The following is a 24,419-nucleotide window of genomic DNA, read 5'->3' on the forward strand; positions in this document are numbered from 1 at the left end:
TGAGAGGTTGATTTGTGGCAGATGGGACCTGTCCTTATGGGATTCAGCAGGCACATATCTACAAGGGAAGAGGTTTCATGCAGCCTCTCTGTTACCCATCCTCTTGTATATTTGGGACTCCACAAAGGTCTATCCTGTCTTAGATATCTTTTCTTAATCATGTTTGTAGGAGCACTTAGAAATATTTCAGAGCTTTTATATCTACCTGTTCACTTCCTCCAACCATAAAAAGGCACACCATGCTTTCTTTGTTATTATTATTACTGTTTTGTCTCACAGTTTCTTTAGTCTCAGGTTTTTGACTGTTTCTCTTTGAACTGGTCAACACTTTCTTGCTCCTGATCATGAAAGCATTCGTATTAGCACTATGGAAAGGAGAAGCAGAGTAAGATTAGCTGAAACTGGAGGAACCTAAGCAATTTGGGAAGGACTTCAGTGTTGGTCCACAGGACCACAGGATAGTTTTATTAAACCTTTCACCAAAACACACATGAAACAGTCTAGGGTGAAATTCTAAACTATTGGCTTTGTAAAGGACATTGTTTCTGATAGCTCAGGGGAGATTCTCATTTAATACAAAGCTGAAGATCTGGGAACCAATCAGGCAAGTGGAGATGTGGACAGTGTACATCTATCTACAGAAAAAACAGAGGCATAACCTCCCTTTTCATCCCAACCTACTGCAGCCATGATAATTTGCCTGGTGTAGTAACAGACAGAGAGACAGAGACATTTTGGAGGCAGAGGAGGAGACTAGCAACTCAGAATCATCCTGGTGTGTAGATGCTTTTAAAACCAGCTGCACAAAGGTGACCAAAAAAAGGGACAACAAAACTGTGTTATGCAGGAGAGAGCTTGCTAGGCAGGAGCCTTTATCTTATTGCATAAAAGCAGAGAAGTTGCGAATGGAAAGGAAAATCTGCAGCAAAGCACTTTTTTCTCCCACTGCATCATCCTAAAACTTTCTGAGATGGAACTTTGCACCCTCAGGAACTGTACAAGGCTGGGGAAACAAAACTTGATTTCCAGTTTAATGTCATGGTAAGATAGTGGAGGTCTTCTGAGGCTTCAGAGTTTTAATTTGCAAACTGAACCTGATGTCTGTTTGTGATGAGACTTTCTCATGAGCAGATCTTTGTTTCACACCCCAACATTTCTTCCTGTGGTTTTGTCACCCATTGTGGTGCATGGGCAGTGGTGCAGGGGTACTGAACTAAGCCCATCCCTCTGAGGTGTATTTGCCACCCACAGTGCTACAGAGGAGCTCATTTTTCATAGAATCATAAAGGTTGTCAAAGACCTTCAAGGAAACAGAGTTCAGCAGTTAACCTCACACTGCAAAGTCACCACCAAACCATATCTCTCAGTACCACATCTCACATCTACATAGAAGCATAGAAGAGTCCAGGCTGGAAGGGACCTCCAAAGGTCATCCAGTCTGACCTCCCTGCAGTCCTTGACTAGATCAGGTTGGCTAGGACCTTGTCAGGCCTCACATGTATTTTGAAGACTTCCAGGGACAGTGATTCCAGCTCTTCCCTGGGCATCCTTGTCCCTAGTGCACCACCAGCAAATTTTCAGATGACAGCTGAGTGGTGCTGTCAATATGCTAGAAGGGTGGGATGTCATCCAGAAGGACCTGCACAAGGTGAAGAGGTGGTCCAGGTGAACCTCATGAGGTTCAATAAGACCAAGTGCTGGGTCCTGCACCTGGGTTGGAACAATCCTCACTATCAGTACAGGCTGGGGATGAGGTGAGAGAAAGTAGCCCTTTGGAAAAGGACTAGGGGCTGCTGGTGGATGAGAAGCTGGACATGAGCAGACAGTGTGAGCTTGCAGCACAGAATGCCAATGGCATCCCAGGCTGTACCAAAAGCTGCGTGGCCAGAGATGGAGAGAGGGGATTCTATTTCTATTTCTGCTACTTTGCTCTGGTAAGACCTCACCTGGAGTAGTGTCCAGATCTGGTGCCCTCAACATGAGAACGACATGGACATGATGGAGTGGGTGCTGAGGAGGGCCATAATCAGGGGGCTGGAACACCTCTGCTTCAAGTAGAGGCTGAGGGAGGTGGGGCCATTAAGCCTGAAGGAAAGACTCTGGGGAGACCTGATGGTGACCTTATAGTACCTGAAAGGGGTGACAAGAGGGCTGCAGAGAGACTGTTTACAAAGGCTTGTAGGGATAGGATGAAGGGCAAGGATTTGAAAATGAGAACAGGAGATTCAGGTTGTATGTCAGGAACAAGTTCTTTACCACATGGGTAGTGGAACACTGAACAGGTTGCCCAGGGAGGTAGCTGGGGCCCTATCCTTGGCTTGGACAGCAGCACTCTGCGCTGGGTTAGGAACTGGCTGGAGGGCGGTGCCCAGAGTGGTGGTGAATGGTGCCACATCCAGCTGGCAGCCAGGCACTATGGTGGCCCCAGGGATCAGTGCTGGGCCCCATCCTGTTCTTTAATGTCTTTATTGATAATCTGGATGAGGGGATTGAGTCCATCATCAGTAGATTTGCAGATGACAGCAAGCTGGGGGCAGGAGTTGATCTATTAGAGGGTAGAAGGGCTCTGCAGAGGGACCTTGACAGGCTGGACAGATGGGCAGAGTCCAACAGGATGGCATTCAACAAGTCCAAGGGCCAGGTGCTGCACTTTGGCCACAACAACCCCATGCAGAGCTACAGGCTGGGGTCAGAGTGGCTGGAGAGCTGCCAGGCAGAAAGGGACCTGGGGGTACTGGTTGATAGTAGGCTGAACATGAGTCAGCAGTGTGCCCAGGTGGCCAAGAAGGCCAATGGCATCCTGGCCTGCATTAGGAACAGTGTGGCCAGCAGGAGCAGGGAAGTCATTGTGCCCTGTACTCTTGTTGTAGTTTGAGCTGGGTGCCCCCCTGGTGCATTCACTTCCTGTGTCCAGAAGTCCAGCCCAGAGGGATGGACAGAGGAAATTGTGTATTCCCTACCATAATTCTTTGCACCACTATAAGATCCAGTGCGGGGTCTGGCACTTCCTCTTTCCTTCCCTCTCCGAGACTTGGTAACTGGGGGAGAGATCTCCCGGCCATGGGCCTGACTGGGCCCAAGGCCACAGGGGGATGGGCAGTCTCAGGCCTGGCCAGCTGAGACTAGCCCAGCAGAGGGAGGGGGAAGAAGGAGCCCTGGGGGTTTTGCATGTACCCTCAGGTGGGGATGGGATCTTCCTTTGTCACTGCGCTTTGGGTTTTCTGTAACATTCACTGCTTTCTATTTAAACTTTCATCACTTTTGCAATCCGTTTGTCTGAGTCGTTATTTCTGCCTGTGGTGGGGAGGGGACCTGCCCCAACCCATTACAACTCTGCATTGGTTAGACCACACCTTGAGTCCTGTGTCCAGTTCTGGGCCCCTCAGTTTAAGAAGGACATTGAGACACTTGAATGTGTCCAGAGAAGGGCAACAAGGCTGGGGAGAGGCCTTGAGCACAGCCCTGTGAGGAGAGGCTGAGGGAGCTGGGGTTGCTTAGCCTGGAGAAGAGGAGGCTCAGGGGAGACCTTCTTGCTCTCTGAAACTACCTGAAGGGAGGTTGTAGCCAGGTGGGGGTTGGTCTCTTCTCCCAGGCACCCAGCACCAGAACAAGAGGACAGAGTCTCAAGCTGTGCCAGGGGAAGTTTAGGCTGGAGGTGAGGAGAAAGTTCTTCCCAGAAAGAGTAATTTACCATTGGAATGTGCTGCCCAGGGAGGTGGTGGAGTCACCATCCCTGAAGGTGTTCAAGAGGGGATTGGATGTGGCACTTGGTGCCATGGTTTAGTAGTCATGAGGTGTTGGGTGACAGGTTGGACTTGATGATCTTTGAGGTCTTTTCCAACCTTATTGAGTCTATGACTCTATGATACTCAAGGTGAGGCTGGACAGGGCTCTGGGCAACCTGATATCATGGAGGTTGCCCCTGCTGATTGCAGGGGGGTTGGCCTGGGTGACCTTGGGGCGTCCCTTCAAACGGGATCCGTTCTATCCTTAACCACTCAGCCTGAGGCTGTTTCCTCTAAAGCAGTTGTATGGTGGAATCGCCATCCCTGGATGTATCTACCTGCCCTGGCAGAGTTAGATGACGGAAGATGGACCGGATGATCTCAAAGGTCGTTTCCAGCCATGGCCATCCTGTGATTCTGCGCTACCTGGGAGAAGAGCCCGACCCCCTCCTGGCGCTCCCCCTTCAGGAGCTGCGGGGAGTGGAAAGGTCTCCACTCTGCCTCCGTTTCTCGCAGTTCCCTCAGCTGCTCCTCGCAAGAGTTGCGCTCCAGCCCCTTCAGGGCTTCGTCGTCCTTCTCAGGACGCCAGGAAGGGCAGCACCTTTCCACCGGCTCCTCCAGCGCTCACCTGCACCGACGCGCCCCCCGCGTCCTTCGGGGTCCGGCAGGAGCCAGGTCGCCTCTCCAGGAACGCCTGAGAAGGGCCGGCTCAGCCGTGGGCCCCCGAAGACGGGCCGCCAGCCCCACCTCAGGCGCCGGGGCTGCTCCGCGTCCCCTCAGGGCGGCCTCGGCCGGCAGGCGGCAGCGCGGCACCGCCCGGCGAGGCCCTTGCCGGGGCGCCGCCCCCGCCCGCCTCCCGCCTCCTGCCGCCCGCCGCCGCCTCGGGGCGGAAGCGAAGGCGAGCGGCGGCCGGTGCCGCGCCGCGAGGAGCGGGCATGGCGGACGGGACGCGCTCGCTGCGCGGCGGCAGCCCGGCCTCCAGCCCGCTGCTGGGCGGACGGGGACGCGCCGCGGCGGCGGCGGCGGGAGGAGGGAGCAGCCCGCCGGGCCACGGCTTCCGCAGGGTGACCCTCACCAAGCCCACCTTCTGCCACTACTGCACCGACTTCATCTGGGGACTGGCCGGCTACCAGTGCGAGGGTAAGGGGGTGCAGGAGGGCAGCCGGGTCGGGGGTAGCTGGGCCGCGGGAGCGGGGCCGGGCCGGGGAGCCGCGCTGGCCGGGGCGGGTGTGGGTCGTGCGGGACCTGCTGGGAACGACCGCCGTGTCCTGGGCGAGATGGGGGCGGGCTGTGGAGGAGCAGAAAAATAGCTGAAAATACTGCGAAGCGAAGTTCCAGTAATAGGAATAATTCATTAAAAAAACCCACCAAACCCAAACCCGTCTACTCATGGTAAAACTTTCTAATAATAATGAAAATTCGAACACTGAAGTATTGCATTCTGCTTAAAAGCCTGACCATAGGAATCATGAACGTTCTAGCAATTGCAGTGAAGTCCGAAATTGAAGTCTTAGTGGCAACAATACTTCGAAAAAAAAATGGATAGTGATCATAAATGCTAAAAATAAAGCCTGGAAGCATCGATGCTACTAAAAATTCTGATAATGATAAATGCTAAACTGTCTTAAAAGCAATATTAATACCAGAGGAAGAAAAAAAGAAAAGAAAGAAAAGAGTAAGTCATCATAGTTGCTAAAAAGTCTGGAAGCAACAATGCTGCTAAAATTTCTGGTAATAATAAATGCTAGAATGTCTAAAAGCAATAGGAATACCAAAAAAAAAAAAGGAATCACAGTTGCTAAAAAGTCTGAAATTTCTGGTAATAATATATGCTAAAATGTCTCAAAGCAACAATAAAACAAGAAGAAAGGTAACTGTAGATGCGAAAAAGAAAAGGTCTGGAAGTCCAATACTGCTAAGATGGTAATTAATGCTAAAGGGAAAAAGTCTAAAAGCAACAATAATGCTAGAAATTACAATAGTAGTAATAAATGCTTAAAGTAAAAGCAACAATAATGCTAGAAATTACAATAGTAGTAATAAATGCTTAAAGTAAAAGCAACAATAATGCTAGAAATTACAATAATAGTAATAAATGCTAAAAAGAAAAGAAAGAATAATGCTAGAAATTGCAATAATAGTAATAAATGCTAAAAATAAAAGCAAGAATAGTGTTGAAAATGCAATAATACTACTGATAAAGGCTAAAAATAAAGCCTGGAAGCAGCAATGCAGCTGGAAATTTAACAATTAAAAGAAAAAAGCTAAAATGAACAGCCTAAAAGCAGCAATACTTCTAACATTTTGTATAATAATAGTAATAAATGCTAAAAATGAAAAGTCTAAAAGCAGAGATACTACGAAACACGCCACTATTAGTAACACATTTTAACAGTAATTAACAGAAGGGATACCAAGAGTTGTAACATGAATAGCAATGAAATTCTGCTAATTTCTAGCAATATTAACAACCCTAACCATGATGCTAATAATAAGTTCTAATAACAGTTTGTGATAAAGGCAATAATAATGGCAACGATAAAAACCCTGGTCCCAATAATGAGGTTTTTTGGATGGTAAAACGTTGGAGTCGAGGCACTGCCCACATTCATGATGGTAAAACGTTGAAGTTCAAGGCATTGCCCACTCCTGTGTGGTTCATAGGTCTTTGCCATTGTCCATCACTGCCCCTGTCCATCCTAGGATGGATCTGCTGCAGGCTACTGACCTCCCTGGCAAGGTACTGAGGCTGGTGGTTGGTGCCTCACAGCAGACCCATCCCAGAGGAGCCCTTACCTGCTGAAGGTAGCATGGTGGCATGGAGAAGCTACAAGCTGTGTAAGTTTGAACCTTCTCACCTGGGCTGATGCCAGGGAGGTGAGAAGGAATACAGGAAGTCTCCTTGCCGGCCTCTACAGCAGTTGGAGGTTCCTTGAAGGTGACAAAATTAGGGCTTGTTCTGATGCAGTGAACCCAGGTGGTGGTGCAGGGAAAAGAGGGGCTCTCCATGGACAAGGGGGAATGGCATTAAGCTGAGGGAGTATAGGTTTAGGCTGGATCTCTAGGAAGAAGTTCTTCAGTGTGAGGGCAGTGAGACTGGAATAGTCTGCCTGGGGAGGTTGTGGATGCCTGCTCCCTGGGGGTGTTCAAGGCCAGGTTGGATGAGGCCGTGGGCAGTTGAGTCTAGTTGAGAGATAACCCTGCCCATGTCAGGGAGGTTGGAGTAGATGATCTCTAAGGTCCCTTCCAGCCTAAGCTATTCTATGATTTTATGTCCCACTTAAAAAACCCCAACAAAACAACAAACACAACAAAAAACCCAAACCAACACCTAATGTCTTCTTGAGTGTATGCGGCCCCAACAGCTTGGGTTCCATCTCCACAGCCGTGTCTGGAGAAGCTGGGTTGTACAAGAACCTCATTGTTCAGGTGATACCAAACAAGGGTGTGGGTGTAGAGCAAGTACCCTGCAGTGCTTGAAGTAGCTCCTGGGCATTTGTCATCGTTGTGGGTGAAGAGGGTGCAGGATTAAGTTGGCTGGAAGGTCACGCTCCTTTCATGGTGCTAAAAAAAGTCTGGCAGGAGTGGTTTTCTGTTTGCTTCAAACTTTGCTGAGAGACCTATTGTTCTGCCTGCACACAGAAAGTCCCTGCCTAGCCCAACAGCAAAACATCCCAAACTCTCCTTGAGCTGTAAAAATGCAGAGAGCTAGTCTTTTATAGTCTTTCTTTTACATCAATGCTTTGAAAAAAGGGGGTTATTTAGAGACACAAAAGTGGGCATTTGGATGCCAGTTTTCATACCTAAAGTCCTGAGGGGCTTTGATGTGTCAACAGGTAGAGAAAGTGTGAAGGGCTTTTCTTCAGGATGTCTCCACTTTTTACTTCTATTGGCATACAACAAGGATTGTTAGCACCACTGTCTAATGACTCTGTGCTAATGAGGCATTTCCAGACTGCACTGTTAAGATACCTGATCTAAACATACATCTGAAACATCCACCACAGTCATCTGTGAGAGGGGTAAGGAGAGAGAAAAATGCTCTTGGTCTTTGTTAGCTCTAACATTTCCTGCTCAGAGTGAGTGAGTGGGGATGAAATGTCATCCAGCACATCAGTGTGTCTCTTTTATGGATGAGCTATGTCTACACTGAGTGAGGCAATGAAACTGGTAAAGGAGCTGGAGAGCAGGTCTTGCAGTTGGGCTCGATGATCTTTAAGGTTCTTTTCCAACCTAAACGATTCTATGATTCAAAGAACTGAATTTTGTTGTTGTTGGGGTTTTGGGTTTTTTTGGGTTTTTTCAGAGTAGAATAGAATTAACCAGGTTGGAAGAGACCTTTGAGATCATCGAGTCCAACCTATCATCCAACACTTTCTAATCAACTAAACCATGGCACCAAGCACCCCATCCAGTCTCCTAAACACCCCCAGTGATGGTGACTTCACCACCTCCCCGGGCAGCACATTCCAGTGGCCAATCTCTCTTTCTATGAAGAACTTCCTCCTAACATCCAGTCTAAACCTTCCCTGGTGCAGCTTGAGACTGTGTCCTCTTGTTCTGGTGCTAGTTTCCTGGGAGAAGAGACCAACCTCCACCTGGCTACAACCCCCCTTCAGGTAGTTGTAGAGAGCAAGAAGGTCTCCCCTGAGCCTCCTCTTCTCCAGGCTAAACAATCCCAGCTTCCTGAGCTTCTGTTCAGTTACCTGTCTTCAGATAGCATCATGTTTGTCTTTCCCAAGAGCTTGCTGTGAACCAACAAATCTCTACCTGGTGGCTGCTTTTGACAGCCATGTCTATACCCTTGTACCCTCATTGAATAGCTTGGCTTGGCAGCTTGTTCCTTCTGAGTTACTTAATAAATGCTAATATGACTTCTTGAATGGTGTTTGAAGTAAATTCCCTTTAGTAATTACCTCCATGATTCACTTGCTTTAACTAATGCAGTCTGATCATTGTTCTTTAGAAGGCCCTCTAGGACAGCCAAGCTGATTTAAAAATAATAAATAAATAAAGTCTCCAAGCATTTAGGATGTTTGCAACAAACTGGAAAAACTTTGGAGCTAATCTCCAGCTCCTTTGTTTTCACCCCAGAGAGAGCAGGATTGCAGCTGTAATTTGTGGGTGAGCTGGTGAGGTCTTTGTTTGGGCTCCCTTTTGATAAACCACCTACCAGCCTCAAAACAAAGCTTTTTTTCCTAGGTGAATTTGCAGTAGTTTCTGTTCCACGTATGTGGGTTGGAGATGCTGAGTCTCCTGATGCTGTTTGTGTTGGTGTTTCCCTGAAGCTGGTCTTGATCAAAAGGGAAAGTTTCCAAACTTTGAAGGGACCTGAGCCTGCTGAAGTTAAGTTAAAGAAAGGCCAAAAAAAAACCCCAAACAACCCCAAACTAAACCAGGCCAACTCCTGCCTGTCATTGTTTGGAGTAGTTTTGTGGCTTAAATGACCTGGATTTGAGTTTTGCTTGTGATCATGCCTTTGACCCTTTGGAAAATGGCATCTTCTGTACGTGAATGATTAGGTCTGTGGCATTTATCAGTCTTATCAGCTACTCAGCAGGCTTGCCACATGCTCGTGTAGCCTGTGAGGCTGTGTTGCAAAAACACAAGAAAATGTGACGAGTTTTTAATGCATTTCTGGCAGGACATGCCAAGATAGTTGGTCTTTCCCTTTATCTTTCTGTGAACTCTGAAAAACACATAAGAGAGATGCTCTGGTACTCTCAGTGCAAGATAGAAGTGAGGTTCAACAAGTCAAAGTGCAAGATCCTGCGTGTAGCTTGGGCCAATCCCAGGCACAAACCCAGGCTGGGTGCAGAGTGGGTTGAGAGTAGCTCTGAAGAAAAAGTCTTGGGGGTGTTGACTGATAAGAAGATCAACATGAACTGGCAGTGTGCTCACTGAGCTGCCAAACAGAGAGGGACCTGGGGGTGCTGATTGACAGCCACCTAAACATGAGCCAGAAGTGTGCCCAGGTGGCCAAGAAGGCCAATGGCAACCTGGCCTGCACTAGGAATAGTGTGGCCAGCAGGAGCAGGGAAGTCATTGTGCCCTGTACTCTGCATTGGTTAGACCACACCTTGAGTCCTGTGTCCAGTTCTGGGCCCCTCAGTTTAAGAAGGACATTGAGACACTTGAGTGTGTCCAGAGAAGGGCAACAAGGCTGGGGAAAGGCCTTGAGCACAGCCCTGTGAGGAGAGGCTGAGGGAGCTGGGATTGTTTAGCCTGGAAAAGAGGAGGCTCAGGGGAGAGCTCATTGCTCTCTACAACTACCTGAAAGGTGGTTGTAGCCAGGAAGGGGTTGGTCTCTTCTCTCTAGCAACCAGCACCAGAACAAGAGGACACAGTCTCAAGCTGTGCCAGGGGAAGTTTAGGCTCAAGGTGAAGAGAAAGTTCTTCACTGAGAGAGTTATTCATCATTGGAATGTGCTGCCCAGGGAGGTGGTGGAGTTATCATCCCTGGAGGTGTTCAAGAGGGGATTGGATGTGGCACTTGGTGCCATGGTCTAGTTATGAGGTCGGTGGCGACAGGTTGGACTTGATGATCTTGAGGTCTCTTCCAACCTTGGTGATACTGTGATGCAGCCCAGAAGGCAGCTGTGTGCTGGGCTGCGTCAAGAGGATTGTGACCAGCAGGGCAAGAGACAGGATTCTGCCCCTTTGCTTTGGTGAGACCCCACCTTGAATATTGTGCCTAATTCTGGTGTCCCCAGCATAAGCACACAGAGCTGTTGGAGTGAGTTCAGAGGAGGTCACAAAGATGATCCAAGGGCTGGAGCAGTTCTGCTATGAGGTCATGCTGAGGGAGCTGGGGTTGTTCAACTTGGAGGGAAAAAAAGACTCTGGAGGAATATTAAAGCTGCATTCAATACCTGAAGGGATCCTACTGGAAGGCTGCAGAGGGACCTTTCCTAAAGGTGTCTGGCAATAGGACAAGGAGGAATGGTTTGAAGCTGAGGGAGAGCAGATTTAGACTGGATCTTAGGAAGAAGTTCTGCAGGACAAGGGTGGTGAGACTCTGGAATAGGCTGCCCAGGAAGGTTGTGGATGCCTTTTCCCTGGGGATGTTGAAGGCCAGGTCGGATAAGGCCTTGATCAGCTGAGTCTAGTTAAGAGGTGTCCCTGCCCATGTTGGGGAGGTTGGAGTAGATGATCTTGCAGGTCCCTTCCAACCTAAGCTGTTCTATAATTTCAAACTTTCCAGTTTAGGGCCAGTACCCCTGTTGCCAGAACTTTGTACTGGACAGGAGGTTTGCCAGCTCTCTTGATAGATTAGCACGGTATTTTCACAAGTGAAATTTTACAGGGGAGGCAGTGGTCTTCCCATGCGGATTAGGTGTCCAGTTGGGTCCAAAGATGTCACTGTATTAATCTTCTGTGAAATTTCAATCAGCCAGGCTTGCAGCTGTGGTTTATTTTTACTTACTTTCTTCTCTCTCTCTCTCTCTCTCCTTTTTTCCCCCTTCTTCTTTCTCCTTGGAAATTTGTTTTACGTAAACCCTTTGTAAATGACTCTTTATTTTTCTTGCCACTTTGCTTTTTGTAGCTGTCAGTTCCTGTGATAAGTGTGTGTGTGTGTGTGAAAGAATAAGTGATGTTTGGATTGTAACATGAACAATTACTCCCTTATATTGCTCCTGCTTTCCAAAGCCCAGTCATTTCGGGTTTGAGTGTTTTTGCTTTTCAGACTTGGCAAGGAAGAGGCAGCATAAGTAACTGGGTTTATTGCATCTTAAAAATGAAGAAATATTAAATATATAGAAGTCCTTACAAGAAATAAAGTTGATTATTTGTTTGTTTTTTTTCCATTGGTTGTGCACAGAGGAACAAATTTCACACACACACACACAAAAGCTGGCAAATATTTTAATTTGGAGTTTGGGATTTGTTTTAAGCACCAATAAATCCATTGGTTTTCACAGTGCCTTTTCTTTCTCTGTAAAAGACTACTTTAAGAACAAGGTAGAAATAATTGTGAATCTGTACCTTTCTGGGGCTACAGACATTTGCTGTAAATCTTTTTAATTTTAGAATAGAATAAACCAGGTTGGAAGAGACCTTCAAGATCATCGCATCCAACCTATCATCCAACACCATCTAATCAACTAAACCATGCAACCAAGCACCCTGTCAAGTCTCCTCCTGAACACCTCCAGTGATGGTGACTCCACCACCTCCCTGGGCCACCACATTCCAGTGGCCAATCTCTCTGGGAAGAACTTCTTCCTAACATCCATCCTAAACCTCCCCTGGCACAGCTTGAGACTGTGTCCTCTCGTTCTGGTGCTGGTTGCCTGGGAGAAGAGACCAACCCCCACCTGTCTACAACCTCCCTTCAGGGAGTTGTAGAGGGCAAGAAGGTCTCCCCTGAACCTCCTCTTCTCCAGGCTAAGCAACCACAGCTCTCTCACCCTCTCCTCATAGGGCTGTGCTCCAGACCCCTCCCCAACTTTGTTGCCCTTCTCTGGACACCTTCCAGCAAGTCAACATCTTTCCTAAACAGAGGAGCCCAGACCTGGACAAAGGACTCAAGGTGTGGCCTAACCAGTGCTGAGTCCAGGGGCAGAATGACCTCCCTGCTCCTGCTGGCCACACTGTTCCTGATACAGGCAAGGATGCCATTGGCCCTCTTGGCCACCTGGGCACACTGCAGGCTCATGTTCAGCCTACCATCGACCAGTACCCCCAGGTCCCTGTCAGCCTGACTGCTCTCCAGCCACTCTGACCCCAGCCTGTAGCTCTGCATGGGGTTGCTGTGGCCAATGTGCAGAACCTGGCACTTGGATATGTTCAGTCTCATGCCCTTGGACTCTGCCCATCTGTGCAGCCTGTTGAGGTCCCTCTGCCAAGCCTCTTTACTCTCCAGCAGATCAATTCCTGCCCCAAAGGTGGAATGTAAGGGGTTTAAGTAACAAGGAAGTTGGTTACCAAATTGGACAGAATTCTTTAGCCATTTTTAGTTTTCCCCTCTCTCTCTCTCTTTCATCACAACATATATTGGAAGCTACTCAGAGAGGATTTTTTGTATGTTTTGTGCCTATTTGCACTAGGGAAATGTCATCTGAGCAGATAGGGGTCCTTGCCTTGATGTGAAAGGCACTAATTCAAATAATTGCTGGAAAAGGGAACCTTGTTTTCTGTTCTTGTGTTTTTGGAGGGGTTTTGTTTGTTTGCTCTTCTTTGCATCCCAACCAGAACATCCAAACTTATTCCATGATGCAGATATCCTCATGTCTCCTGGTCTTGTTTAGGTGTTGACTGACAACACTGCAGCTTTTCCAGGATAAAATGTAAATGGTGAATTGTAGTTACATTTGTGCCATAATCTCTGATTTAGCAAGACAGCCATCAAGCTGCTGTTGATCCTACAGGCATGTCCCAGATGAGGGTGAGCCATCTTGTGCCTGGTTGGTGTTGGAGAACCTAGAGATGTTCAGACAGCATCTCTGCAGTGGTCTGCAGATGCATGGTCTGGACATCTTTCACGTGGAGTCTACTCCATAAAGACTGACCTAAGTCAGTGGTGTGAGACAGGGAAGGTGTTACAATTTCAAGCTGGAAGTTAGACCAACAGAGAGATTAGAATAGAATAGAATAGAATAGAATAGAATAGAATAGAATAGAATAGACCAGGTTGGAAGAGACCTTCAAGATCATCATTCCCAACCTATCATCCAACACCACCCAACCAACTAAACCATGCAACCAAGCACCCTATCAAGTCTCCTCCTAAACACCTCCAGTGATGGTGACTCCACCACCTCCACGGGCAGCACATTCCAGTGGGCAATCACTCTCTCTGTGTAGAATTTCCTCCTAACCTCCAGCCTGAACCTCCCCTGGCGCAGCTTGAGACTGTGTCCTCTTGTTCTGGTGCTGGTTGCCTGGAGAAGAGACCAACCTCTGCCTGTCTACAACCTCCCTTCAGGTAGTTGTAGAGAGCAATAAGGTCACCCCTGAGTCTTCTCTTCTCCAGGCTATGCAACCCCAGCTCCCTCAGCCTCTCCTCACAGGGCTGTGTTCCAAACCCCTCACTAACTTTGTTGCTCTTCTCTGGACTCGTTCCAGCAAGTCAACCTCCTTCCTAAACTGAGGGGCCCAGAACTGGACACAGGGCTCGAGGTGCAGCCTAACCAGTGCAGTGTACAGGGGCAGAATGACCTCCCTGCTCCTGCTGGCCACACTGTTCCTGATACAGGCCAGGATGCCATTGGCCCTCCTGGCTGCCTGGCTGATTGTCTCTGTAGGGATATGGAGATGGTGGCAGGGAATACAGGGACAAGGAGCAATCCCCTTGAACTCGAACCCTGTCTAGTTAGCTCTTTGTTGGGACAAGCAAGTGGAACGTCCTTCACGCTGCTGGTTTAATTCAACTTTGGATGAAGTGAACAATGTGTGAGACTCCTCAGGAAGTCTTAATGCTTGCAGTTCAGAAGGAAAACAAATTCTTCCTTTTTGTGACAAGCTTGGCTTGCTTTCTGGTGCATTTTGAACTAAAAATAAAATCTGTGAGAAGGTGAAACCGCAGCAGAATTTTACATCTCTCTCACAATCAGTTTGAGTTTTTGAGTCTTGCTCACTTTATTCTGCAGTGGGTTCCTTCTCAGGGTCAGGGCAGCAATAAGGTGTTTAGTGTTGAGATGCAATGCGAGCTTGTGGTTGAGATGTTGTTGAGTGGATGTGGCTGCTGCCTTTCAAACTTAGATTGAACCCTGTGGCTCTGAAACCATCTTGGGAGCGAAGACTGTCAAAAAAACACAACACCCCCCAAAAGAGGAAAGAAGACAAAAAAAAGGGGACAAAAACCACTCCTCAAAATAAACCCTGACATGGAAACTTATCTCATTTTTGTGAAGCCAAAACATACACTGAGAAAAATGTTGAGAGCCTTGACTGACGCACTGAAAGATGCAACTTACTGGATTTGGAGGATAATAGGTTTTGCACTGAAGATAATTTAGGCTTTTTTTTCCACCCCCTCCACACCTCCCTCTGACAGTGCTTTGGAGAAAATATCATGGTCACCATCATGGTGCAAAGGAAAGGACAGGGAGCTTTACAAGGATGTACACAGCTTTTGTAGCTGGAAGGTGTATTTTGTGCTGATAGCATTATCCTGGGTTTCAGTCCAGAAACTCAATTAGGCAGTAAATAACTTACCACAGAAAGTACTAAAGCCAGTAATCCAATACCAGGCTTTTCACAGCACCTTCATATCTCATCTGTGTTACTGCCTTGATGATCAATGACAAAATCAATAAAGAAGGTGCTCATTAATCCGTCAGGGTGTGGAGTGGCTGGGGCTGGCACTTTGCAGGTTTCTGGATGATCCTTCATCTAATGCTGCTTAGACTTAACATGTTCAGATGTTTTCTCAGCCTCTTCTAGGCTAAATACCCTTCTGATTCTTTTCATCTCACATAAAATTTTTCAGTCTTCCTCTGGTAAGTTTCCCATTCTTGCAGTGCTGTGCTAAGGGTCTAAAGAGCCTCTTTATCCTTCCGTGCAGTTGTGTGGGAGATAAATGCCTGACTAGTTGTTTCTTTCTGATAAACAGAGGAGGGTGACCTCCAAGTCTTTCCCCATTAAACATGTTCTAGGCACTGCCCTGAGCCGTTTAACAGCACTTTCTGTAGAGCCTGGGTAGTGTTTAGAAGAGAAGTGACCTCAGTACTTCACATGGGTGGAGAAGCAGTTGCCTGTTTGCTGTGGGGTTTGCTTGCATGAACTGTGTGTTTCCTCCTGCTTCAGTTTCTTTTTAGCAACACCAAAAAACAGCTTTCCTTTGGGAACACCTCCCCTTTCTCTAGAGATGGTGTGTGTTCTTTCTTCACAGATGTGGAAGTTCATGTTAAAATGGGACGTAGCACATCTTGCTCTGCAGGACTGCTCTGTCCTCCTTCAGCTTGTGGTCATCAGCAACATTTTTTATTGGTGATGTTGCTTTCATTTCAGTGTTCTCCTAATAATGTTAGACGATATCTTGGGGGTTACCATGTGAAGTAACCCATGAAGCAATCTCTGTGTGTTGACAATTGCTGTATGACAAGGGACGTGTTATCTGCTGCCCAAGGGTAGATGCTGATCTACCCAAGGGTAGACGGTGAGGTCTTCTGCTTATGGTACTGTGGAGGATGGCAGTGCAAGAGCTGATCTTTTTCTCTTCTCCTCTTGACAATTTGTAATGAATGTCCTTGTTGATCCACACCCTCCCACCCCTCCTGCCTTGTTCTGAATTCCACCTCCAGGGATAAGGAATTTTGCTGCATTGTTTCCAGTGCATTCTGTCTGGGCAGGGTCATTGTTGCTTGTCTGTATTCTTCTCTCTGATGATGTGCTGTTTATAACTTGCCTATAATGTGGCTTTTCTGCTTAGTATTCCCTAGAAACCTGGTTCCCTTCCTGACTTTTGGAGCTCTTTTCTCAGCCTAGAAACCTGGCTCCTTTGCTGATTTTTTTTGGAGCTCTTTTCTCGGGTGGTAGCTTTGAATTATCTTTGAATGAGGCTGTCCCTGGATGGGTTACCTTTGTTCTGGTTTTGTCACTAGTTTCTTCTAGAGTTGTTCCTACAGTTGCATTTCATCAGCTTGAACTGTCTTCTTTCTGGCCTACTTGGTGCTCATTAGGTCTACTGAGCTGGCTCAGGAAAACCCCTTTGGGGAAACTGCTTTTGCAACACCTACTGAGAACAGGTGACTGATTTACATTCATGTATTTAATTTGACTCAGCTCCTGAGGGAGAGAAGAACAGGATGTATTAGAGCATATAGACCTTTCTAAGTTGATCACCTCCTGTTCTTTGGAAGTTGTTATATTTTTTTTCCCCTCAGCCTTTCTTTTCAATAGCACCTTTCATTTTTGAGAGAAGACTGGTAGGAAATGCTGTCAAGCAGAGAGCAAAACCTGACATTTCTATATCACAATGTAATAAGGAACTCAGTGGAAATGTACCTTTTTTGTTGTTGTTGCTGTTGTGTTTGGTGTTTTTTTTCTCAATGTGCCCTCACAGTATTCTTCCTTTTAAACCATATCATTGCCTCACTTGTGGAAGTTTGTTATTCACTAGAGAACAGTCAACCCCTAATTTCACTTCCTGTTTTTATTTAGGTGTTTTTATTCACTAGGCTCTGGAAGAATGTGGGGCTGTGCATGTATGCATATGTGTGTATATATATATGTATATATATATGTGTGTGTGTGTATGTGTGTATATATATATATTTTCTACACATTGGCCACAGCAACTCCATGCACTGCTACAGGCTGGAGTCAGAGTGGCTGGAGAGCAGCCAGGAAAAAAGGAACCTGGGGGTGCTGGTTGATGGTAGGCTGAACATGAGCCAGCAGTGTGCCCAGGTGTCCAAGAAGGCCAATGACATCCTGGCCTGCATCAGGAACAGTGTGGCCAGCAGGAGCAGGGAGATCATTTTGCCCTGTACTCAGCACTGGTTAGGCCACACCTTGAGTCCTGTGTCCAATTCTGGGCCTCTCAGTTTGGGAAGGATGTTGAGATGCTGGAAGGTGTCGAGAGAAGTGCAACAAACCTGGGGAGGGGTCTGAAGCACAGCCCTGTGAGGAGAGGCTGAGGGAGCTGGGGTTGCTTAGCCTGCAGAAGAGGAGGCTCAGGGGAGACCACCTTGCTGTCTACAAGTACCTGAAGGGAGGTTGTAGCCAGGAAGGGGTTAGTCTCTTCTCCCAGGCAACCAGCACCACAACAAGAGGACACAGTCTCAAGCTGCACCAGGGGAGGTTCAGACTGGATGTTAGGAAGAAATTCTACACAGAGAGAGTGATTGCCGATTGGAATGTGCTGCCCAGGGAGGTGGTGGAGTCACCATCACTGGAGGTGTTCAGGAGGAGACTTGATGGGGTGCTTGGTGCCATGGTTCAGTTGATTATGTGGTGTTGGATGATAGGTTGGACACAATGATCTTGAAGGTCACTTCCAACCTGGTTTATTCTATTCTATTCTATTCTATTCTATTCTATTCTATTCTATTCTATTCTATTCTATTCTATATATGTACACATATGTAGAGAGAGAGATAGATACATACATATACACAGTCACACATATATATTCACACACACCTGTGAAGAACACATGCCTTTGTGGTTTTGTACTATGTTTACTGCTTTTCTTCCTTTGTTTCAATCTGAATACAAGTGATTTACTTGGAAGCCTGTTTAAAGTTATGAATGTAATAAGCTCATGTCACCTGCTTGGCTTCTTTTTAAATATGACTTGTATGACAAATGCCATGCCACTTGCTTTGTAAAATGTTGGTTAAGACCTACAGAGAAGAGAATAGAAATAGAAATAGGAAAAAAAAAGGAGAATATAAATAGGAAAAAAAAAAAAGAGAATAGAAATAGGAAAAAAAAAGAGAATAGAAATAGAAAAAAGGGAATAGAAATAGAAAAAGAATAGAAATAGAAACAGAGCATAGAAATTTCTGTATTTGACCACAATTTAATCAGTCCCTGGAGGTTTTGCTAGAGACATTCTGAATACTTGGCTGAACAGACACTGAATGATTTGAACTCCCAGTTGTGAAGAGCAGGGTGTTGTTCTGCAGGGTAGTATTAGGTTAGGAATGAGTGGCTAGGGAGCAGGACTTCCAGTTTAAGTGCAAGAACATGTAGCAGTAAAATCTCAGTTCCTCGTGGCATTTCATTCTCCTTGGCAGAATGTGTCACTTTTTAATGTCTTTGTTTTGTTATGATGTAATTCAGCAAATGAGTCTGCCCTTTCTTTATCCACCCCCCCCCCCCCCCCCCCCCCCCCCCCTTTTTTTTCCCCTTCTTCTCAGTACTTTCTCTGCAGCACATGGAGATAAGAGCTGGTACACCTTGTGAAGCGTAGGAGTGCTCTACTAACCAGTTTCTTAAGTGTTTCAGACAAAATGCTTCCTCAGTGTTGAAATCATTGCATGGTTGGGAGTTTCAAAAGAAGGCAGAAGAATACAAGGAAATTGCTGAGATTCCTCTAAGCATGAAGAGGGCATGAAGGAAGGATCTGAACATAAAGTGAAAAGGCTGGTCTTCTTTGAAACTGGATGCTCTCTGTGAGAATAAAACTCGCCTTTTCTGAGATGAAAGGTTTTCTTCAGAGCCTAGTTAGGATGCCAGAGTTGAGTGTGAGTCACCAGTGCATACAGATCCACGTGGGGCACTGATTAGGACTAGCAGTCCTGGGCTGTACCTGCCAAAGAAGGCCTAGACTTGAAACAAAGGTGTGGGCTGAGTAACATGACCTAGGAAAAGCTGCCTTTTGGTCTTAAAACACTTCCCACAATGTGGTGATGCAGAGAAGTGGCAAAGATGTTTCTGAACTTCTTGGATGTTCAAAAATACTTAGGAATGTAAAGTTCTCAAAACACTACTGCAAGTCAGTGCAGAAATTTTGGGTGGCCACAGATGCTTTTGAGGTATACTGATGGCTTAGTGCCACACTGGGACAGTTGTGCCTGGCAAGTGTGCACGTGAGCTATGAGCATTGTGTCTGCTCTCGCTGCTGGACACTTGTCACTGGTGGTAATAACAGCCCTTCCAAAAAGGATTCTCAACCCCTTTATCCTAGAAGGGTTTGAAACTGGAAGAGAGTGGTGCTTGCAGTTATGCCTGATGCTCCAACTCTCTGTCTGGATGCTGGTCAGACTTAACTCTGCAAACAGAAGATGCTGAGTGAGAACCCAAGCATGTGACCCAAAGTGTCACAGTATCACAGTATCACCAAGGTTGGAAGAGACCTCAAAGATCATCAAGTCCAACCTGTCACCACAGGGTCAAGGTTTGAAAGAAGAGATGCAACCTTAAAGCCAAAACAAGTGAAGAGATTCCTATTTTGGTTTCTGTGCCATTGCCTTACATGCCTGTAGTTTCTCTGGTGGGGAAGTTAACCAGGGATGCATATTCCTAACAGCAGCAGGAGCTATTAGACCTCACCAGCTGAGTCCTTTTTGAGAAACAGCCTGAAGTAGGAGTCAAAAATACCACAGTGTTAAAAATACCCTTCAAACCAGCTAAATACATTGTGTTCATGATGGTTTTGTCCTCCCTTAATTTGTTCCTCTTGTATTCTCTTTGCTCTTCAATAGCTGCTGTCTAGCAAGTACCTTGAGATTTCTTGAAGCTATTGTGTTTCTGATTCAAGCACTTTTTCTTCAGGAGGAGCAAGTGGAGTTTTCACATAATAATCATCTTCCTTTTCCCAACTCTGAAATGTTGATGGAGATATATTAAACCTATTCACTACTTCTGCTCAGTGTTAGATTTTTTTATATGTATGGGAAGCCTTAAGAAGCTTTCAAGTATGTGTTGGTAACTCATGGCTTTAAAATAACAGCTGATTATGTCACATAACAAATCAGGAGCAGCTGATTTAAGAGCTTTCTCTGCCAGCCTGATCAATTAAAACAAACAAACAAACAAACAAAACCCCAAAACAACACCAAACCAAAATAAACAAAAACCTTGAGATCATTTGGTCCCTATTTAAGAAAGATTTATAACTTCTCAGGGATAGATTTTGAGTTTTGCTGTTTTGTGAACAGAGCTGTTGAAGCTCTCAAGTTCTGATGTAGAGACATAGAATGATAGGGGTTGGAAGGGAACTCTGGAGATGGAGTTCAACCTCCCTGCCAAAGGAGGATCACCCAAGGCAGGCCACACAGAAATGCATCCAGGTGGGTTTTGAAGTTCTTAAGAGAAGGAGACTCCACAGCCTCTCTGGGCAGCCTGTTCCAGGGCTCCATCACCATCACAGTAAAGAAGTTTTTACTCATGTTGAGGTGGAACCTCCTGAGTTCCAGTTTGTATCCAGTACCCCCTGGTATAGGAAGTGCTCTGCAGGTTTATTTTCTCCAGATAGATGCAAGTGCTCAGCTTCTGTGAATTTGTACATTGTACTTAAGTGAAAATGATTGTTGCTTAGATTCAAGATAATCTGGTGAGACCTCACCTGCAGTACTGTGTCCAGTTCTGGGGCCCTTAACACAAGAGAGATGTAGACCTGATTGATCAAGTCCAGAGGAGAGGCACAAATATGTTCAGGGGGCTGGAGCATCTCTCCTGTGGAGACAGGCTGAAAGAATTGGGGCTGTTCAGCCTGAAGAAGAGAAGGCTCCAGAGAGACCTTATGGCTTAATTTCAATATCTGAGGGGGACCTACAGAAAGTCTGGGGAGGGACTGTTTAGAAGGGTCTGTGGTGATGGGATGAGGAGCAGTGGTTTGAAACTGGAGTGCAGGAGATTTAGGCTGGTCATTAGGAGGAAGCTCTTTAATTAAGAGGGGTGAAAGACTGGAACAGGTTGCTCAGGGATGTCTCCCTGGAGACATTCAAGATCAGGCTCACAGTATCACTGTATCACTAAGGTTGGAAGAGACCTCAAAGGTCATCGAGTCCACCCTGTCACCACAGACCTCATGACTAAACCACGGCACCAAGTGCCACATCCCATCCCCCCTTGAACACCTCCAGGGATGGTGACTCCACCACCTCCCTGGGCAGCACATTCCAATGACGAATGACTCTCTCAGTGAAGAACTTTCTCCTCACCTCCAGCCTAAACTTCCCCTGGCACAGCACAGCTTGAGCCTGTGTCCCTTTGTTCTGGTGCTGGTTGCCTGGGAGAAGAGACCAACCCCTTCCTGGCTACAACCACCTTTCAGATAGTTGTAGAGAGCAATGAGGTCACCCCTGAGCCGCCTCGATGTGGTCCTGGGCATCCTGATCTAGCTGGAGGTGTCCCTGCTGCTTGCCAGAAGGCTTGGACAAGATGACATTTGAGAGTCCCTTCCAACCCAATGCAATCTGTGACGCTGAGTCTCTTCAATGACTAAACCTACGCAGTGGAGTTGAAATCCTCACTCTTCCTTAAGGGAAGTCTTCTTCAAATGCTTGCAATTTGTAGTAAAATTAAGAATGGTGATTTTTTTTAAAATTTATTTTTTTCATTTTATTTTTTTAAAGCAGAAACATTAACACCTTCAGTTTTCTTAGCTATTCTGGAAAGAGAGTGCCTTGTGAGTGTTTTAATTTTCTCTGATTCACCACTGCATGAATCATTTGCCTTTAGTTTTCCTGCCCATGTCAATACTCTCATAGCAACCACGTTGAAGAAAATACTGAATGTACTCACCAGCTGGCACAGCACCTCCATCTTCCTTTGCTTTGTGCTTTCTTCTTTTTCTTTCCCCCTCTCTTCTTCCCAGCTCTGTTTTTCACTCAGATCCCATAGTTCTGTCTGTGATGCACTTTGGAGATGAAGCCCTATAGGAATGAGGTAAAGGTTGCCATGGCGACTGAGGTGTTTTAGTTGGTGGGGTGTTGGGTGTTTTTTTTTTGCCCTTCACTTGTTTTGTTTTGTGGGGACAGGATGTGTGGAGATGCCCTAGATAATGCTGAGATTACCCAAGTTAAGAAAAGAAAAGGAAGAAAACTCTTCTTGAGGTTACTTATCTTAATAATTTGACCTGCATTTTAGTTCTGCTTGGAGTTTGTTTTAAAATTACAACTCTCTGGTGGAGGGAGGTGGGTGCTGGTTTAGCTAAGATTAGCAGTGGCTTTTATTCTGGTCTCTAAGGGAATTCTGATTATTATATTGTTTTTTATGTTTTAAGTTCAGTTTTTAAGAAGCAAGGAGGAGGGAAGTGCACCTCCTTGGTATTGCAAACACCCCCCCACCCCCCCCTTGCTACCTGGCTGTGTCACTGAGTGGAGGAGGCTGGTTTTACATAAAATGCTGCATGTCTCTGCTTACTTGGTACATTCAAAGGCTAATGTGTGGTTTAGGAGGAAATGCTTGTGTGTTTTTTCAGCACCAAAGCACTGAGCAAACTCATTGAGTCTGTGTGTGTGCAGTGGACCCCAGAATCAGAGTGTGATAGGGATTGGAAGGGACCTTTGGAGATCATCCAGTCCAATCCACCTGCTAAGGCAGTTACCCACAGCAGCTTGCCCAGTATCACAATGTCCAGGTGGCTTTGAAATCTCCAGAGAAGGAGACTCCACAACCTCTCTGGGCAGCCTGATCAGGGCTCCAGCACCCTCACAGCAAAGAAGTTTTTCCTTCTCTTTAGGTGGAACTTCCTATGCTCTGTTTTGTGCCTGTTGCCCCTTGCCCTGTCACTGGGCACTACAGAAAAGTCTGGCCCTGTCCCCTTGCCACCCACTCTTTAGGTCTTGCTGAGCATTGATCAGATCTCTTCTCCAGGCTCAACAGCCCCAGATCTCTCAGCCTCTCCTCCTCAGGGAGATGCTCCAGGCCCCTCAGCATCTCTGTAGCCTCGGCTGAAACTCTTGAGTACTTTTCCTGTCTTTCTTCAACTGGGGAGCCCAGAACTGGAGACAGTACTCCAAAGGTGACTTCTCTAGGGCAGAGTAGAGAAGGAGGAGAACCTCTATTAACATGCTGGTCACACTCTTCATGTGACCCTAGGAGACCTTCCAGGGCACATTGCTGACTCATAGTGACCTTGTCCACCAGCAGTTCCATGTTTTCCATCTGTCCTGGTGCAGGGGATTATTCCTCCCCAGGCTGAGGAGCCTACGTTTGGCCCCTGTTGAACTGGATGTGTGGCACCAGTGATTCTCTGCATGAGTGCAGGTCTACATTACAGCTGCTTTGAATGCTGTCATGTTGAGAATGTCTCCAAATCTTAAGAGCATTGTGAGAAGTTCCAAGCAACTGTGTCAACACCACAGTTTTCTGTCTAAATGCCATCGTGGCTTTTGAAGTCCTGCCGTGCCTTAAAAGTCTGCTGTGATCCTCCCTGTTTATTGAAGTGTAACTCAAATTCTTCCTTTTCAAAGCTGAAGATGTGCTGCTGTAATTTCCCCTCTGTCAGTGGGGGTGTCTTTTGTCTTGAGTATGCCTAAAAATTGCAGAAATGTTAACAGGAGTGATTCTCGTGGGAGACATCTGTGTTGTCCACCTGGGTACTCAGAAACTAGTTGTGGAAGGCTCTCTACTCTGCCTTGGTGAGGCCTCATCTGGGGTGCTGTACCCAGTTATGGCACCTCAAAAGATGTGGTGAACTACTGGAGAGAGGGCAGTAGAAGGGGCAGGAAGATGCTGAGGGGCCTGGAGCGTCTCTGTGAGGTGGGGAGACCTGGGTCTGTTGAGCCTGGAGAAGAGCAGCCAGAGAGGGGATCTTGTCAGTGTACAAATGCCCTAAGGGTGGGTGTCAAGAAGAAGAGGCTGGAGGCTGGTCTCAAAGAACCACCTGGATTGGAAGAGACTTCTAAAAGTCATTCAGTCCAACCCCTCTGTAGTGAGCAGGGACATCCTCAACTAGATCAGGTCATCCAGAGCCCTGTCGAGCCTCACCTTGAATATCTCCAGGGGTGAGACCTCAACCACCGCTCTGGCCAACCTGTTCCATGAGGAGCAACAGATACAAGCTGGAACACAAGAAGCTCTGCCTCAACATGTGGAGAAACTTCTCAGCTGTGAGGGTGCTGGAGCCCCGGAGCAGGCTGCCCATAGGGGTTGTGGTGTCCACTCTGGAGACTTAAAACCCACCTGGATGCGTTCCTGTGTGGCCTGCTCTAGGTGATCCTGCTTTGGCAGGGGGATTGGACTCAGTCTCCAGAGGTCCCTTCCAACCCCTGTCATTCTGTGATTCTGTGAAGTGTAGCACTGACATGGTGGTGTCTGGAGTTACATGCCCTGTGCTAGGCAAGCAAT

The 24,419-nt window shown here is 46.7% G+C and overlaps 1 protein-coding gene across 1 annotated transcript in view; it reads left to right on the top strand.

The window, feature by feature from the left end:
• The first annotated feature begins 4,630 nt into the window (after positions 1-4,630).
• DGKQ (diacylglycerol kinase theta) overlaps positions 4,631-24,419 on the top strand; it is a 154,067-nt gene continuing 134,278 nt past the window's right edge. Inside the window, exon 1 of the mRNA XM_054178888.1 lies at positions 4,631-4,865. Coding sequence (XP_054034863.1) covers positions 4,661-4,865 — 205 coding nt within the window. The 5' untranslated portion in view covers positions 4,631-4,660. The remainder of the gene's footprint in view (positions 4,866-24,419) is intronic.

The sequence above is a fragment of the Dryobates pubescens genome, chromosome Z (assembly GCF_014839835.1).
Source record: "Dryobates pubescens isolate bDryPub1 chromosome Z, bDryPub1.pri, whole genome shotgun sequence".
NCBI classification, from domain to species: Eukaryota; Metazoa; Chordata; class Aves; order Piciformes; family Picidae; genus Dryobates; species Dryobates pubescens.